Source organism: Balaenoptera ricei, chromosome 20, assembly GCF_028023285.1.
Source record: "Balaenoptera ricei isolate mBalRic1 chromosome 20, mBalRic1.hap2, whole genome shotgun sequence".
Lineage (NCBI taxonomy): Eukaryota > Metazoa > Chordata > Mammalia > Artiodactyla > Balaenopteridae > Balaenoptera > Balaenoptera ricei.
The window spans coordinates 63,825,356-63,844,264 of NC_082658.1; the positions used below are offsets into that span (position 1 = coordinate 63,825,356).

The window sequence follows — 18,909 nt, forward strand, 5'->3', positions numbered from 1 at the left end:
TATACAACAGATAACTAATAAGGACCCGCTGTAGAGCACAGGGAACTCTACTCGATACTCTGTAATGAGCTACCTAGGAAAAGAATCTAAAAAAGAGGGGATACATGCATGTGTGTAACTGATCCACTTTGCTGTACACCTGAAACTAACACAACACTGTAAATTAACTGTACTCCAATAAAAGTTAAAAAATAAACAAAGATAATTTACAAAATTTAATATCAATCAATCCATCACAAGAAATAAAGCACCCCAAACTCAGGGGTCCCCAACTCAGTGGCATTCCTGGGGATTCCGTGCTCTGAAGCAGGAAGGCAGGGCACTGCATCTCCCACACCCTCCCGAGAACAGGCAGCCCTGCTGGGTTGAGAGGCAGCACAGACCATTTGGGGTGTGTTAATTCCATCCGTCTACACAGGCAGCTTGTGGCTCCCAGTTAAAGAGGGGCCTGAATGAGTTCGAAAATGCTGCACTGAGCCTGAGAATGCAAGAGACCTAGTAACTCAACATCCGCGGCAAATGAGGATGCGTCCCAAGCCTCCAGCAGGGACCAAAGGACACCTGCACAGATCTTCCAAGCACAGCAAACCTGTCCTCCTCCGTGGGTGTTTATCCTCCGCAGAAAGAGCCCCCGCTACGCGGGCCGAGCATCTAACCACAGACATCAGTGACCACGTGGCCCGAGGGCCCTGAATACAGTTGAGTGCTGTCGACCGTCTGGTCCACCTCTGGCTGTGCAGCGGTGGACACTCACGTGCAAAGGTACAGCAGGAGCGGGCGGCCCTGACGTCCACAGCCACACCCGCTGCACACCCGCAAGCACCCTTGTGACCAGGGACCCGAGGACCACCCTCGTTTACTGTAACTTTGTTTTCAGGGTTATAGTAAATGAGGAAGGGAAGTCCTCGCTCCAAGCAGCGTGTCTGGTCACCCACCTCGTCTGGAACAAGACGGGGCCAAAAGTACTGATCCACGTGGATTCCTGGGTGACGCCGACACCCGGCTGGACGGTCAAAGATTTGGAAGCAACAGGATTTAAAGATTAGTGACAGAAGATCTGGGTGGGGACAGACCTCTCAAAACGGGCACAGACTGTGCTCACCAAGGAGAAGCCCGACAGAGGACACTCACCGCCAGGTGGACGAAACAGCCAGTTGTGGGAGCGGACAGCTCGCTGACACCCCCCGCCCCACTCCATGAACAAAGGGCCATCAAGATGGGGACCGGGCGGTGTGAACAGGCTCGATGTCAGGCCCTGGCCCTGGCTCACCAGCTAGCCCTGCCGGGCGCCCACGTGGCGACGGGACCGGCACCGAAGCCCGGGAGCAGCCGGCCACCTGCTGGCAGGCCCGCTACACGGAGGCCAGAGACGCGTCCTCACGGGAACGAACCCGTCTCCTGGGCGCGGATCTGCCTGCCCTGCCTGTCGGCACCACCCCAGGCAACGACGCTCCACAGCCCCACGGGACACGGAGCAGGGGCCTGGTGTCCACGCGGCTCCCCGCTGAGACGCAGGCACGAGTCTGTCTGCCAGGACAGCTTAACGCTTTTAACCAGAGCCTGCGACCGGAGCGTGCGGGTCCTGGGATGGAGGGGTGGGGATGGGTTGGCGCTCCGCAGCTTTACACCAAGAGCCCCATCACGCGTCTTCCTTCCAGGCCCGGAAAACTCTGGCGGGAAGGCCTCGGAGCCCCGGGGGAGCTGCCTGCAGGCACGCAGCAACGGTCCTCCTGAACGTGGAGGTCTGCTGCTCTGGAACCCAGGGGCTCTCGCTGGCACTTCCTGATGTTTCCGCGTACGGGAAGTGAAGGAACTCGTGACAGAGGCTTCCAAAGACAGCGCACTTCAGAAATGAAGGGTGGAGCGTGGGGTGGGCACAGAGTCGGAACAGCACTGACCAGGACGGGGGCCTGCTCTCCGACCACACCCTCCGCCGTCCCAGCACCCGGGAAGCTGCACACCCGTATCCCCGCACCGCAGCCCAGCTCCTGTGATCAAACTCCAGCAAGGGTTCCTGTGTTTAAAGAAGCCCCTCGGGTGACTTTTAAGTTCATCAAAGTCTGACAGCCCACGGTGTCCTGAGTCCCAGATCTGTCACCATCCTGCCCCCAGGAGAAGGGGACGCAGGGGGCATGGACTTCCTGGCCCAGGGTAGGTCTGGGCTGTAACAAACCGAGAAGGGGCTGGTGTCACAGACAGGATTCGGGTGCTAGTAAGGGAAGACGGGCCAGTTTTCAGAATAAAATGTAGCTTTATTACGACACAGGAAAAGACTACAAGCCATTAGGGAGAAGAGCCAAACAGTCCCTCAAAACGACAGGTGAAAGGGACGTGGAAACATCCCAGTAATAAAATCCACAGCACAATCATTGGAATCTTGTTCTTACGATTTCTGTTTTCAAAGTTATAGTAAACGAAACAGTCACTTGAATTGTCAAGAGAACGGCAATTTTATACGACGAAAGCATCCACACCGAGCAGAACTACAACAGCACGAGTATACGTGATGCAGAAGGAGCGTCCTGGACATCCTGGCGCCGACGGGAGGCCCGAGGTGGCCTGGAGAGGGCCGGGCCCAGCGCCCCCGCTCAGGACACCCAGGGAGGAGAGCCCACTGTCTCACTGTAAAGCGCTGACACGGCAGCCAACGTCTCACAAACACAAGTCACTTTAAACACACTAGCCGGGGAGGAAGGGTCGCCCAGGGATTCCTCAGTGGTCTGGACATCGACATGGGTGGTGGTGTGAAACAGGAAACCATTTTCCTGTATTTAGTAGCTGCATCGGGAGCTGAAAGAAAATAAATTCCCCAACCCATCACGCAGTTCGTTGTTCCTGACGAGGTGACGTCAAAGCAGGACCTCAGCGCGCGGGACGGGGGGTGGGCGCGCGTGCAGGCAGCTGAAGCCTCACCGCCCCCCCCCCAGGTAGCTCTTCCAGTCACAGGAGAATCTCAGCAGCAGAGAGATAAGTGCTTAGAACACCAGGCCAGAGGGAACAGAGGGTTAACTTCGACATAAAAGTCCAAAAAAACACCCAGAAAAGAGCAACGGCCTCACTGTCTCCTGAATCTTCACATTCTTGGAGCAGCGGAGCCCTGGACATGAGTGGGGGGCAGGGGAGGGGTGCAGGGCTGACCAGACCACAGGTGACCCGCCAGAAACCCCGCGGCCAGTACATCTACTCTGTCCCCCGCTCCGCACGGAGGCCCAGGGCCCTCAGAGCAGCCACGGCGGATGGGCCACGCGGGGCAGGCGCCTGGGCGGCATCGCCGAGGACTCTGCCGGGTACGACGCCCCCGCTGCAGGACCCCAGCATCTTCCACAGGGAGCAGGAGCTGCGCCGCGCCCAGACCCGAGCAGCCGATGAGCTGGACTGGTTCACGGTCTGTCGGCTGAGAACCGGCACACATTTTCAAACAGTGAATAAAGTTAAAGTTCTGTGACGTGGGAAAAGTATATGAACTTCAACTTTCCGTGATCGTGTAAAGTTCTACTGGAACACAGCTACGCTCTTCCACGTTACCGGCAGCAGAGACCACAGGGCCCACAAAGCCAGAAGCATGTAGCACCTGGCCCTTGGCGGAGAGTCCGCTGACCCTGCCGCAGGTGAACGTGTTTCTCTCCAGGAAAGAAGCCTCGCGGTTCAGGGGACACTGGCTCGTCCCCCGTCTCTGGGCTGCAATCTCTCAGAAACGGACAATCTAAGTTCGGGTGTGAACAGACAGATGCGTGCGAGACAGCCCACGAGGAACAAAGAAGCCGCACCGCCCCCACCAGCCCCTCCCACCAGCTCAGTCCCAGCCTTCTGTCCTGCGGCTGCCGGAACGCAAGGCGGGGGCACCCAGAGCCAGGCGGCGGCCCCCCTGGAGGCCGCCCGCATCAGCCGACACACCCGCCGCCCAGCAGCGACCAGGAGAGCTCACGGGACGGGTGGCCAGGAAGGAAACACGGGAGGGAAACAGTGAGACCACTGGCAACGCTTCACTTCCTAAAAGATTAAATACGACAGAGACCGTTCCCAGCGCAGCCTGATCCTCCTCCACTGAGCCTGGCAGCTCTGACCAGGTCAAAGACGCCTGGGGGGCGGGCGGGGGCAACAAAAACAGCACCGAGGAAAAAGCAAGATCCACTCTCCAGAATAAAAGGAAAACGATCTAAATTTCAGCCTGAACCCAGTAATTCATTCACGTTACCATCATTACGTTTAAGAGATTCACCATCGTGGAAAAAGAGAGAAAGGGGGACAATACGCAAACGCCTATTTCTAGGAAACGGGGATTTGCTTCCACGTGCAGGATGGCGCCGCTCGTCTGCAGGACAGACGCGCTCGGAGGCCCCACGGGGTCTGCAGCTCCGCAGCCTCCGGGGCTCACGCCCGAGTCCGCGCTGCGCGCGGACACCAGACTCACCACGAGAAAGACCCGCGAGGGCTGCGTCTCCTCCAGCTCCTGCTTTCTGGGCCACAGCGTGGAACGGCTGGCGCGGGGGCTGCGCCTGCCCCGGCTCGCGGGGGACACAGGAGACACTCCGGCGCACGTCTCCTCTGCCCCCCCCAGCCCACCTCTTGCCAAGTGTCCACACCACGCGACCCCGGGCGCCCGGATGACTTCGGGGGACTTGCCGGTGCGCCGACAAGTACTGGCTACTCGTACTCCAGGAACTGTTTGTGATAGAACAGCAGGTACCTGAGGAGGAGAGAGGACACAGCACGCTTACTTCCTCCTCCCGAGGGGTCGGAGCAAAACCGCCCTGACCAGGACAGCCGCGCTCAGCCTGTCACCGCAGAGAAGAGACGGCAGGGAGGCGGCAGGGCCCCCAGGCCACGAGCAGCCCGGCCTCTGTCCACCTGCTGGGCCCTGGCTGTGGCCGCCCCCCACCCCTGTACACGGTCCCTCTCGGAAGGACGCCGGCCCCGGGTTCCAGCCCCAGTCCCCCCGCCCGGCCTCCTCACGGCCACCGCAGAGCCTCTCAGGGCTGCCCCACTGCTCGCAGCTCCAAGCCCAGACGCCTGCTGGAGCTCAGGGCAGCTAGTGTGGGGCAGGAGCCCCGCGGACGGCCTCAAGACCGGGGGAGGCAGCGACGAGCAGGAAGGAGCGAACGGGGCACAGAGGGGCGACACGGCCCCGGGGACGCAGGGGACGCACCCCTCGCTGTCCAGCACGTCCGCAATGCTAGCCTTGGTGATGATGGCGTCGTCACACTTGAACCACTGGTCCTTGTGCTGCCGGATGAAGCTGGTGTAGTGGCCACTCTCCAGGGTCCCCTGGTGGTTGACCACCGCAAACAAGGAGTACCTGGTTTGGGGAGGGTGGCGGGGGGCGGAGGTCACGACCCCGGCCCCACCAGGGACCACAGTCCCCACAGGGCAGCCGCCCAGGAGCACACGCTGCTAGGCGACGGGAGCGCGGGGGGAAGGAGCACAGGCCCGCCCGGGGGGCGCTGTCGCCGCTCCACCCTCCCCGCCGCCGCCACCAGGAGGCGCGGGAAAGGGGGGCCTCACCGCGACGTGGGAGGGGGAGGACCCCCCCCCCCCCGACAGAGGGTCGGTGGCAGCACAACAGGAAGCAGGGCAGCGATCAAGGGCAAGCAAGCCCGGCCGCTGCCCCCCCCCCACGCAGCATCTCCTGGGAGACGCAGGTGGGCCTCCCGCGAAGCCCCCGGCCCCACCCGCACTCGAGATGCCAGGAGGCGCACAAGGTGCCACTCACTTGTTATCGTTACTGAGACTGTCCACCGGCTGCTGGTACTGTCCGTTCATCCTGCTCTCCTTGCTGTAACCAACAGCGCAAGCTTAGGCTCGATTAAAACGATTCACTAACGACCCGCGGTTCAAACGGTATCGTGAGCACCGGGGACGCGCGACGCCGGACGCTGTGCTGGTGCGGCTTCCACAGGTCCGCTTCTCCCAACAGCTCCATCTCAAGCAGAGATGACCCCCGAGTTACGGTGGGGAAACCGAGGCCCAGGCTGGGAAGCGGACTGCCGAGATCGGGGCTCAGAGCCGGCCCAGACCCACGTCTCCCCGCCGACCCCCAGGCAGGAAGGCAGCCTCCCCAGATCCTCCTGGGGCCCCGCCAACACTGGACTCAGGCCTCTGTTGTTTTAAGCCACCCCACCTGTGGTTAGTATTCACTACAGCAGCCCTCCCAGGAAGCCTCCTGGTATTTTGCAAAGGTAAATTTCAAGCGGTCCCTGATACAAAGACTCCAAAACAAGACAAATGAAATCTACAACCACAAAACCACTGTGTTGATTTGTATCCAATCTCAGTGCCTGTGGCTGAAACGCCTGAAATACTGCCCTCAACCAGCTGGTAGGAGGACAGCCTCCCGCACACAGGGACGGTCCTGGGATGAGATCAGGACTGTGAGGTGTCACGGACGAAGTGACATCAGGGCCCAATGGGGCCTCACCAGGGACCTGGTGCCATGCCCACCCGACCACAGACACAGAGGACGAACCTGGAGGCCATGAAGGGGGTCATGTCCAGCTCCAGGGGGAAGGACACGTAGGTGGTGATCTTGCGCCGAAGTTTGGCCGAGTGTTCGAATCGCTGCAGAAGTGGGGATGGGAAGGCTGTAGGGCTCCTCCGACAGCACAGCCTCTGTGGCTCCCTAAGTGGGCCTTTCCTGCGTTTTCTGAACCGCCCTTGGCCAGAGCTAGAGCTCAGAATCACCCACAGGGCTCAGCCCAGCCCTGAAACAATGGGCCCAACAGCAGGTGTGGACCTAGCACGGTGCCCGGTGGGAGAAACAGGCAGGGCTGGGGATTTGGTTTTTGTCTTACATCTTTAAAGGGTCATGAAATAAAAGAATGAGCAACAGAGACTGTATGATTTACATGTAAAATCAGATCGCAAATACCCAAGACCAGCAAACACACCATCTCTGCTGCATATTCTTCCATAATACATCATACACATGATTCACATTTGCTACTGGCCCTTCACAGGAAAGCCCTGCTGACCCCCAGACTAGACCTTAATGCTAAGGGTCCTTGCTTCTAAGTAAAAGAAAATCAGAAAACTTGGGGTGAGGACAGAAGAACTTGCAGGGGAGGAGCACTAAATCCCTAACCACCCCCCACCCAGAGTAACTCACCCTATTTTCATTATGAAGCAATTAGTTTTTGATTCACAGGCAAACCTCCCGGAGACAGACACGAGCAGAGTTATTTACAGGCACCACCCTCGTTGCTCCACAAGCACAGATGGACTCTGCACACCCACCCCCCCCTCAGGCCCTGGCCGAGCTCAGGGAACTCACTTTGAGATGGAAACAGGCCACGATGGGCAGCTTCTTCATGGTGAGCTGCTTTGTGGACTCCTGGTAGCTATGGCAACCGCTACACTTGATCTTGGCACTGCTTCCTAAGTGCTCTGGTCTGGTAAATCTGCAACGCAATGAAAACATGTATTTTTAGGAAAAAGAGATGGGAGCGGTAAGAGAGGAAAAAGAGAAAAGTTATTTTATCACTTGCAGGGGGGTTCACTTCCTTTCTAAAAACACACAGGGCTTCCCTGGTGGCGCAGTGGTTGGGAATCTGCCTGCCAATGCAGGGGACACGGGTTCGAGCCCTGGTTCGGGAAGATCCCACATGCCGCGGAGCAACTGGGCCCGTGAGCCACAACTACTGAGCCTGTGTGTCTGGAGCCTGTGCTCCGCAACAAGAGAGGCCGCGATAATGAGAGGTCCGCGCACCGCGATGAAGAGCGGCCCCCGCTTGCCACAACTAGAGAGAAAGCCCTCGCACAGAAACGAAGACGCAACACAGCCATAAATAAATAAACAAATACTTTATAAACAAAAAACAAACATACATACAATTAGGGACGTTTATAACTTTACAATGAAAAAGCTATTCCTTCCTTTCTCTTCTCTATCACTTCAAAAAATATTTGTCCTCAACTTTTTTGGAAAATAAAAGTCTGGTGAAATCAAAATAATTTTCTAACTACCGTTAAGACCCAGCAATCAAATTTGTCCCTGAAAAGTGAAAACCAGCATTCACACAAAAATTGTACATGAGTGGCTACTGCAGCTTTATCTGTAAAGGCCAAAAAAAAACCCTGGAAGCAATGCAGATGTCCTTCAGCGAATGAGTGCTTAAGCCGGGTACACCACAGAACACTAATAAGCAATAAAAAGGAAACAACTGGTGATACACACAACCTGGATGAATCTCCAGAGAATTAGGATGAGTGAAAAAAGTCAATCCTGAAAGGTTACATGATGTATGATTCCATGGACGTAACACTCTTGAAATGTGGAATTTCTAGAAATGGAGAACAGATTTGCGGCTGCCAGGAGTTAAGGAGGCAACAGGGGTGGGAGGTGCAGGACGTGTGGTTGTGAGGGACCCTGCGGGGATGCAAGCACCCTGCATCTTGACTGCAGGAATGTCGAGATCCTGCGGACCGTGACATTGTGCTATAATTTTACAAGATGTTGCCACTGGGGGAAAACTGGGGAAAGAGTACACAGGATCTCTCTGGATTGTATCTTACAACTGCACGCAAAACTACAATTATCTCAAAATAAAAAGTTTAATTAAAAACGTTTTCATCACCTTCAGAAAAGGCCACGAGCCACAGCAGGAGGGCGGCCCTACTGGGTATGACTCTGGCTGTTAGTCACTAAAGGCCGTGGACCTCCAGCCTCTGCCCAGGGTGTGGGGCGCTCAGGGACAGAAACAGTCCGTCTGCTGGCCATCCCGTCTTCCCTCAGTTTTCATGCGGGCACGTGGGGCCCTGGGGGGCCTGGCTTTACCAGGACTTTCCCCAAGCAGCCACGAGCAAGGGCCCCCTCCCCACAAGGCGCGGACGCCTCACCTCCGCAGGCAGTCCGTGAGGGTCGTGGTCCCCGACGCGTGGCTCTCTCCGTTCACCACGCTGCCCTCACTCCCGGGGCTCAGGGGCCAGAAGGGGGTGGAAGAGCCGGGCAGGTCCAGGCTGATGTCCCAGAAGGGGTCGATGGTGGTGGAGACCCCGCTAGGAGCAAGCAGGGGGGACAGGTGAGCACCATGGCCCGGGGGCAGCGCAGCGACGAGGCCCCGCGACGCTCGGCCAGCAGCACCGGGGCTGCAGAGGCCGCACTTACTGGCACACTTGGCAGGTGACGTCGGACTGCAGCCCCCCCGTGAAGATCTGGTCTATGATGCAGTTGCAGTGATTAGGGTTGCTGGCCTTCTTCCCGTTATCGTCACCTGGAGAGAGACGGCGGCCCTGTGACCCTGGGCCCCAAGGGGCAGGGCTGGTGCAGCGGGGGGCCCAGGTCTCCACAGGGGCGCGGGAGGGACGCGCCGCGCGCTTTCAGTTTTTTCCCCTTGCTCCTCCCTGCGAAGAGTTCCCTGTCGTCCGTCTGGCAGGTGCAGTAACAGGCGGAGAAGCAGCCCCGCCCTCACCTGTGCAGCGCTCACCTTTGCAGTGCCGGTGCAGGACGTCCAGGGCCGCGATGAGGAACTCGTGCGCGTCCTGCTGCTCATAGCCCGCCAGGTGCCGGGCGTGCGTCCACACCAGGTGCAGCAGCTTGTATGGGATGTGGGGGGACCGGTGCCCCGAATAGAACTGCTCGGAGAGAAGGAGAGGCACCCTCGTCAGGAGCACGTGCCTCCCTCGAGCACAGACGCCCACGTGCACATCTGCCAGTCGGGCGCCCGGCACCTCCTCTGGCGAGCGCAACCTAAACAAGTCATTTCCTTTCCTTTCCACGCAAACTGTGTTTTTACGTGGACTTTTCGAGTCTGCTCATAGTTTTCTCCATTCCCACCATCTGTTCTCTAGAAATAAGCCAAAATGATGAACGGCGACAAACTTTTGTGAAACACACACACATACACTAAAAGGTGGCTTGTGCCGTGTGGAACGCGTACCCCCATAAACCTGAACCTAAAAACCAACCTGACAGAGGTGAACTCACCACCAACAGTGCCCTAGTGAGGCCCCCCCATAAGCCCGTTCTCCACGGCACCCGTGTCCCCGTTTTGGCCCAACGATATCATTCAGCTTGCTCACTCCTGTGACCCCAGGAGCCGCTGTCAGGCTAGGCTGTAGGCATGTGGGGACTGGCTAAGCCAGGCCAGGAGTCGGGAAACTTCTGAGAAGGGCCAGACCGTGAATCATTCCAGCTCCGCAGCCAGACGGGCTCAGGCGGCCGGGGCCCAACAGGGAAACGAGAGGATGTGATCAAAGGCTGACAAAACCAGACCCGGCCGAGTCTGCTGGCCCGGGGCCGACACCTGAAGAACCCCTGGCTCCCCGCAGCACCCGAGGGAGCGGCTGGGCTGCAGTCCCGCTCTTTCTCAGAGAAGGGGGGTCCCGCCTGCGAGCCCATCGGGACAGAACCTGATGTCCACGGCAGGGGCCCAGAGACAGAGGCCTCTGGTGACACACAGTCAGCAGGGCCGGCGACAGGAGAGCCGCCCGTCCTGTGGACAAAGCCGGAAAGCGGCAGGTGACGGGGAGGGGCCGGCATCTGCCACGTGCACCCGCGAGGCAGCCGCGAGCCTCTGCAGATGACGCAAGTCCCTCACCCGACGATCCCTCTCGGGAAGGACGTGCGATCCCGCAGTCGGCACGTCTGTGCGTGTTCAGAGCCCGCCCCGTGACGGCCCGGCCCCCTCCCGGCCCAGGCGCACCTCCTGGAAGAGGGAGGACATCTCGCAGACCAGGCAGGAGCCGGGGCTCTGCATCTCGCAGCGGTGCCGGTCAGACAGGAAGAAGTCGCGCAGCAGCGGAGTGTGCGTCAGCGCCTGCACGATGCAGTTCATGAAGCACGTGTTCCCCAGGTTGATGAGGCCACGGAGACCTGGCAGGCAGAGCGCGGGGTGGGGCTGTCAGGGCCCCTCCCTCGAGAAGCAAGAGGACGCAGAACGGAACCTCCTTCTAACGCCTGTGCCCCGCCCGCCCGTAGGAAACGTCCCGGGGCGTGCTCGCGCCCACCCCCACCAGCCCCCACTGCCCGAAGGCTCCCAGTAACAACAGGGCAGGTCAGGGAGGGGCCTCTGCAACAAGCTGACAGCCTCGCTGCACCTCCTGCGGCAAAGCCGGAGAACGCGCCTCCACCCGGCCACGCCGGCCCACCTATGGTGCAGTTGGACGTGATCTTCCGTCGCTTGGGGTTGTGTTTCAGCAGCTCGAGCTCCCGTTTGGTCGGCTCCCACGTTGAAAACTTCTCCCCGACGCCTAAGCGGGTGGAAGGTGCCATTAGCTACGCTCTGATCGTGTGTCTACGAACCAGTGTGGTGGCAGCACAGTGTTTATCAGGTTGTATTTCAAAGGCGGGCAACATAGGGTCCTTCTAAGACCCTCTTCCAGACACCTGAAGGAGCTTCTTTCAGAGAGCGTGCCGTGAATAAACCACATTCCCAGAGGAGGAGAGGAGACCGGGACCTTGGGTGACAGCTGCCCCAGCACCGGCGTCTCCTCAGCCTTAATCCCTCCCTGAGCAGAGGGGCCACGGCACCAGTGCCCACAGGGAGCGCTGGGTGGCGCTGGGGATGAAGGGACGGCCGTACCCACCAGAGGCTTAAACCAAGGACGGCAGCAGGGCCACCTGCACCGCAGTGCACGGCCTACTCCTCAGAGGCACTGGCTCCACGCGCCTAGAGCTCAACACACTATGAAAGACGCACGAGCCTGCTGACAGAGGGAACTGCGGAATGATTTCAGAAGAATCCTACTTTTTCCTGGGACGTGCATTTCTTGGCCCTGTGGTTTAACTGTTCTGCACAAAGAAATAACATCCTCAGCCTTAGCCTCACCTGCAACATTACTAAAGTTTGGAGGCGGAAGAGAACAGGAAGTGGACTAAAGAGACTCTTCTCCAGAAAAGATGGGCTCATCGGCTCTGATGACCGACAGCCCTGGCTTGTGTTCCATCCTCTAACACGGCACGTTTATAAAGAAGCACAATTAAGACAAAAAACTGTGAACCAGATGCTGGGTTGTATGTTCCCTGTGGAGAGATGGTCACAGGCCAGTGGGGCTTTCTACACCTATTACTGCTGTGGCCCATGACCGTGTGCTAGAAGTGAGAACAAAAAAGAAAAAAATATCACGGAAACCAAAAACAGGTAGCTGAACAAAAAAGAAAAGAGCTGCGTAACGTTCCCGTGTGCCGCTGACTATGTCCCAGCGAAGGGACGGGAGTGACGGCACGGCTGCACGGCCACCGCGCAGACAGCGGGACACACGTGCCGCCCCTGCCCCGTCCCTCGCATGGGCCCCGCGCCCTGGTAATAAGGGCGCCTTAGCGGGAAGGGCACTAGAGGAACCTCTTGTCCCGATGAGGCGACTCCGGGCGGGCTCCTGGATGGGGACCGGCCACCAGAAAGACCAGACCACGAGGAGAAGCTTCGCAGCGCCCGCACGGCCAGCCCCAACGCCTCCAGAGAGGGGAGGGGGCTGGAAATGGGGTTAACGATCCATCAGGCCTCCAGGAAGAAGCCCCCATAACATCCCAGTAGCACAGGGTTCGGGGAGCGAACCAGGTGGGTGAACATTCCACACCGAGTGGGTGATGCACCCCAACTCCACGGGGACCCTCCCCGGCCTTGCCCCGTGCTTCTCTCTCTCCATCTGGCTGCTCATCTGTGTCCTCTGTCACATCCTTTAATAAACCGGCGAACGTCAAGTGTCTCCCTGAGTTCTGTGAGCTGCTCTAGCAAATGCTCCAGCTCAGGGGCGTCCTGGGAGCCTCCGATCTACAGCCAGATGGTCAGGAGCACAGATGAGAACCTGGATGTGAGACTCCTGCATCTGAAGTTGGGGAGGGGGGTCTCGTGGGGCCTCACATCTCCAGGCCGACTGTGTCAGAACTGAGTTGATCCACAGGACACCCAGCCGGCACCATAAGGGAATTTCTCGGCGGGGAACTGACCCTCCCAAAACACACCTGGTGACCAGAAGTGCCAGGTTTGAAGGGTTTTGTGCAAGTAAAGGAGACTCACGGGAGAGAAACACTCATCAGGGAAGAGCTGGGTTGTTCCTACACAGGAAGGAGAGCCTGGAGTCCTCCCTTTACGGCTACAAAGGCACCGCACGGGAAGGAGAGCACGCTCCTGAACTAAGCTGCTTCAGCGGTAGATTACTGTATTTTTCATCTGGAAAGTTTAATTCTGTGTTGACACAGATTTAGCATAACCTAACCAGTTAAGAGGTTCTTGTTTTTTTTTTCCAGTTAAGAGTTTTAAAAGAGATTCAACAGTAATTTAATGAGAAAGTAGTCTACCCTCCTGGAAGGAATCAGCATACACATCCTGCAGTTATTGAGGAGATGCTTTCTGGGCAGCTACCAGGGACGTGGGAGCACAAAACCCCTCGTCCACCAGACGGGCCAGGGCCCTGCGGACACTGTGTCTGGTTCAGCCCCGTGTCTGTAAAAACGCCCGGCGACCGGAGAGCGTAGGTTGGGGGCGTCTCTCTCAAGCCCGGCTGGGCCTTCAGAGCAGCTGCAGGCCTGTGGGCACCCGGGCAGGAGGACGGACCCAGGAAGCTGTGGGCACCGCACCTGCCTCCCCTGTTCCCCCCGTGAGCCTGCAGGAGGGGGCAGGCAGGTGTAAGGGCTCCTCCCCCTCAACAACCCCCCCACCTCCCTCCCCGCCTCAACCACGCCCTGACAGACAAGGGGGCAGGGAACGCAGGGCTCAGACACAAGCAGGCATGCAGATCTCAGGAAAACCAAACCTTGCATTTTCCAAGCTTTCCGCTGTTCCTCTTTGGCAATGATTTCTATGTCTTTGTCATAAATGTAGTCCTGACACAAAAAGCAGTAGATACCTCCATACATAAGCTCTATGGCTGAAAAGAGAAAAGAGGGAAGAGACAAAATTTAATTACAAATCGAAAGGTAATGCTTCAGGACACAAATTAAACACGCAAGTTTCTTAGGCATTTCACTGCACCATTTCTCAAAGCAGAGAATCCCATTATTACAAAAGGTTGTCCCCCCACTTCAGATGGTGTATCCTAAGCAGACGAGGCACGTGAATTTTTTTTGGAAGCTCCGGCCAAGGGTTGAGGAACCTGAGGGAGAAAGAGGTGCCACGACCATACTTTACGAAGGACCCGGCCCCCAGGTACCAGGACCCTCCGCCTATCCTCTGAAACAAGGGAAACTCGCATTCGTATCAGCCCACGAGGACTCGTGGCGCCCAGATGGGCAGCACAGCGCCAAGCAGACAGCCTGGAGGGCGTGCCCGGAGCTCCCGGTGAGCGGATGCTGCGCTTTCTAAACTGCATCTTCCACGAAAACAGGCATGAAACCCAGCCCTCAGTTACTTCCTCACGCAGATAAACAAGAGAAAAGTCCTCGAAGCACCTGGAAGGAACTCGCTCAATTCAATGATTAAAAAGAATTCCCCTTACCCTCAGAACGGGAGAAAATATTTGCAAACGCATCAACGGACAAAGGATTCACCTCCAAAATACACAAGCAGCTCATGCAGCTCAATATTAAAGAAACAAACAACCCAATCCAAAAATGGGCAGAAGACCTAAATGGACATTTCTCCAAAAGGAGACATACAGATGCCCAGGAGGCACGTGAAAAGCTTCTCAACATCACTAATTATTAGAGAAATGCAAATCAAAACTACAGTGAGGTATCACCTCACACCAGTTAGAACGGGCATCATCAGAAAATCTACAAACAACAAATGCTGGAGAGGGTGTGGAGAAAAGGGAACCCTCTTGCACTGTTGGTGGGAATGTAAATTGATACAGCCATTATGGAGAACAGTATGGAGGTTCTTTAAAAAACTAAAAATAGAATTATCACATGACCCAGCAATCCCACTACTGTGCATATACCCAGAAAAAACCATAGTTCAAAATGGTTGAACTAGGGGACTTCCCTGGTGGCACAGTGGTGAAGAATCCACCTGCCAATGCAGGGGACATGGGTTCGAGCCCTGGTCCAGGAAGATCCCACATGCCACGGAGCAGCTAAGCCCATGCACCGCAACTACTGAGCCTGCACTCTAGAGCCCACGAGCTACAACTCCTTGAAGCCCGCGAGCCACAACTACTGAGCCCACGTGCCACGACTACTGAAGCCCTCATGCCTGGAGCCCATGCTCCGCAACAAGAAAAGCCACCACAATGAGAAATGAGAAGCCTGCATACCACAACGAAGAGTAGCCCCCACTTGCCACAACTAGAGAAAACTGGCATGCAGCAACAAAGACCCAACGCAGCCAAAAATAAATAAATAAATTTATTAAAAAAAAAAAAAAGAAGGTTGAACTATGGACACATGCACCCCAATGTTCACTGCAGCACTATTTACAACAGCCAGGACATGGAAGCAACCTAAATACCCATCAACAGACAAACGGATAAAGAAGATGTGGTATACATATACAATGGAATATTACTCAGCCATAAAAAGGAACAAGATTGGGTCATTTGTAGAGACATGGGTGGACCCAGAGACTGTAATACAGAGTGAAGTCTGAAAGAGAAAAACAGGTACTGTATATTAACACGTATATGTGTGGACTCTAGAAAAACGGTTCAGATGAACCAGTCTGCAAGGCAGAAATAGAGATACAGATGTAGAGAACAAACATATGGACACCAAGGGGGGAAAGTGGCAGGGGGTGGGGGGATGAACTGGGAGATTGGGATTGACGAATATACACTAGCATTGTACAAAATAGATAACTAGTAAGAACCTGCTATATAAAAAATAAATAAATAAAATAAAATTCCAAAAAGAACAGAGAATCCCCTTGACTCAGACTCACCAAGTGACAGCAGACGTCTGCCAGGCGACAGGACGCAGCTCGGAGCACAAACCCGGCCCCGCCACCGGCCGGCTGCGCACCTCTGAGCTCACCCACGTCCCCTGTGGTGTAACAGGGGCAGCAACAGCACTGACACAGGTCTGCATGGTCACTAAGTTCATACAAACAACTAAGCGGCACACACCTCCTGGTAAACGGTAACGTCTTAACAAGTCACAGCTTTTATCATGTTTCATGTCTTTTTATTTATTTGGGCTGTGTTGGGTCTTTGTTGCTGTGCGCAGGCTTTCTCTAGTTGTGGTGAGTGGGGTCTACTCTTCGTTTCGGTGCACAGGCTTCTCATTGCGGCGGCTTCTCTTGTTGCGGAGCACGGGCTCTACACGCGTGGGCTTCATTAGTTGCAGCACGCGGGCTCAGTAGTTGTGGCTCACGGGCTCTAGAGCACAGGCTCAGTAGTTGTGGTGCACGGGCTTAGTTGCTCCGTGGCATGTGGGATCTTCCCGGACCAGGGCTCAAACCCCTGTCCCCTGCATTGGCAGGCAGATTCTTAACCACTGCGCCACCAGGGAAGCACCCATATTTCATGTCTTAAGGTACAAAGACACAGGTCAATGATACTGTGGTGGATCGAAAGCAGATCTATCAAAACTCAAAGCAGCAATTTCAGAGAATCCCAGGCCTACCCCTGCCCCTCCCTAAAAACCTACAAAATTCCGACAAAGTCTTTGCAAGTCCACGTCGAGGCTGCTTTGGAGACCGGTGCCAGCTGCCCTGGGTTCTGCCTGCTCCTGAGCAGTGTCACTCCTGCGCCGGGGACCAGAGCGAGCTGGCAGAGGCAGGCTTACGGTGGGGACGAGGGACACTTTCAGGGAAGCAGCGGGGTTCAGTGAGAAACAGGCCAGGCGCACGGTGAGGGCAGAGGGAGGCCCCATGTCCCCAGACGAGCCTGCTTCCCACCCGCTGCGTGGGGCTGGGACCACCAGGAGGGGCGGGGGCCGACAGCGGGCGCTGGGGCCCCGGGATGAAAAGAGGAGGAGGCTTGCCTCACCCCAGCCCCACACAAAACTTAACTCCACATGGCCAGCGACCTAAAATCACAGCTGAAAGTATAAAAACTCAGACACAAACGGGTAAGTGTCACGACCTCAGGTTTGGCAATGGATTCTTAGTCTGACACCAAAAAAGCATGAACAACCAAAGAGAAAGGCTGTTATTGCACACTTAAACTACGGTGTAGTGTAAACATTACTTTTATATTCAGTGGGAAACCAAAAAAATTGTGTGCCTCGCTTTATTGAGGTTATGTGCGTTATTGAGGTGGTCTGGAACTGAACCCACGGTATCTCCAAGGTCTGCTGGTATCCAAAAGAAATGAAAACATATGTCCACAAAGAAACTCACACATGCATGTTTATAGCAGCATTATTCATAAAAGCCAAAGGTGGGAACCCAAGTGTCTATCAGTGGATGACTGGATAAACAAACTCTGGAATATCAACACAAAGGAATGCTATTCAACCACAAAGAAATGAACTGACACTTCATGAACCTTGAAAACCTGCCAAGAGATAGAAACAGACACAAAAGGCCACGTGTTGTATGATTCCTTTTATATGAAATATTCAGGACAGGCAAATCCACAACTGAAGGCAGATCAGCAGATGCCAGGGCCCGGGGAGGATTAGGTAACAGAGACACGTATTCTTCGAGGAGACGAAAAAGTATTGAAAATAAAGAGAGATGGTGTTTGCACACACCACAGGGCAAGTGACTAAACGCACTGAACTGTACTGGCTGAAATGGTTAACTGTGTGTTCTCTGAATTTCATCTCAATATGGAACTCAAAAACCCAATGCAACACCTACAGTCAAGGTAGTTCCTCCAGAAAATTATTTCACAGCCAAGATAACCAAGGACAAAACCTTGACTGCATCAGGACAAAAGGTTGAGGAGACAGTCAGTGGTCCCGCGGTACCCAAGGGGGGGTTGGTTCCAGGACCCCCGCGGACACCAGGATCCAAGGATACTCAAGCCCCTTGTAGAAAATGGTGCGGTATCTGCATATAACCTACATCCTCCTACACACTTCAAATCACCTCCAGGTTGCTTCTAATACCTAATACAACATGAATGCCATGTAACTAGCTGCCTGGACCAGACAAATGCAAGTTTTGCTTCTTGGAACTTTCTGGAATTTGCTTTTCGATCCGAGGTCGGCTGGATCTGCAGGTGCAGAACCCCCGGAAACAGAGGGCCAGCTTCCTGGATGCGGGCGAGACGCTCCCAGTGAGAGAGGAGGCCGTCAGCTCACTCACCCGGGAACCCCCGGCCGACAGGCACCAGGCAGGCGCGTGTCCCCTTCCCTCCAGCCACAGGAGGATCTTGAGACGGAGGGAAGCGTCACCCACTCAGAGGGGAGCCGATACCCCCTCTCGCGCCCACATACATACTCACGCCCTCTGGGAAAACTGAAATAGCTCTTCCTAGAGGCAGACACAAAGCTAAAAGCACTCCTTTCACAGCCTCCGTGGCTCACGCAGGCAACATCCACGGGCCCCTGTGACTCAACGTCAAACAAAAACCTGTACGAAACTAAGAAGCACGAAACCAAGTCTTACTCAGCGACCTGGACCCCAACGCCGTCCTGCACAGCACACCTGCCAGCAGCGGGTCAGGACGGGTCCTCCCTCCTGGGGGCCACGTCTACCACGTCACACCAGGCAGGGTCGCAGGGCGGGTCGGACCGAGGAGCAGAAGCTTTGTCCTCCCACAGGCCGCCAGCAAAGACCCCGTAGCTACCGACGTCCTGGTTGTAACTGAACACTCGCAAAAAAGCAGATACTCAGACGAGACTCCCCCGGGCCTCCCGTGCGCCTCCGCTTCGAAGCCGCCAGCCCTGGGAGAAATCCTAAGAGGCCACGGCAGGCCCCAGCGTTACTCTGTGGGGCTCCCAGAGGCAGGACTCAGCCCAGGAGTCACGGCTCCTCGGCCCTCAAACATCAAGCCGCCGCTCTGAAGGGGCTCTAGGGGTAACGGGGAGCCGCTCGAGATGCGGGGCCGGGGGCGGGCGAGCAGCTTCCCTGCTGGGGCTCCTCTCCCGCGCCCTCCCCCGCCATCCGGACACAGAAAGCTAAGCTTTAGCTCTGTTAACACACACCC

General features: G+C 56.3%; 1 protein-coding gene across 1 annotated transcript in view; it reads right to left on the reverse strand.

The window, feature by feature from the left end:
* Window positions 1–2,231: 2,231 nt before the first annotated feature.
* Window positions 2,232–18,909, reverse strand: part of USP22 (ubiquitin specific peptidase 22) — a 33,861-nt gene continuing 17,183 nt past the window's right edge. Inside the window, exons 3-13 of the mRNA XM_059907013.1 lie at window positions 13,687–13,800; window positions 11,083–11,184; window positions 10,638–10,807; window positions 9,420–9,567; window positions 9,101–9,206; window positions 8,833–8,991; window positions 7,268–7,394; window positions 6,464–6,555; window positions 5,711–5,773; window positions 5,147–5,296; window positions 2,232–4,687 (exon numbers count right to left, since the gene is read on the reverse strand). Coding sequence (XP_059762996.1) covers window positions 4,645–4,687; window positions 5,147–5,296; window positions 5,711–5,773; window positions 6,464–6,555; window positions 7,268–7,394; window positions 8,833–8,991; window positions 9,101–9,206; window positions 9,420–9,567; window positions 10,638–10,807; window positions 11,083–11,184; window positions 13,687–13,800 — 1,274 coding nt within the window. The 3' untranslated portion in view covers window positions 2,232–4,644. The remainder of the gene's footprint in view (window positions 4,688–5,146; window positions 5,297–5,710; window positions 5,774–6,463; window positions 6,556–7,267; window positions 7,395–8,832; window positions 8,992–9,100; window positions 9,207–9,419; window positions 9,568–10,637; window positions 10,808–11,082; window positions 11,185–13,686; window positions 13,801–18,909) is intronic.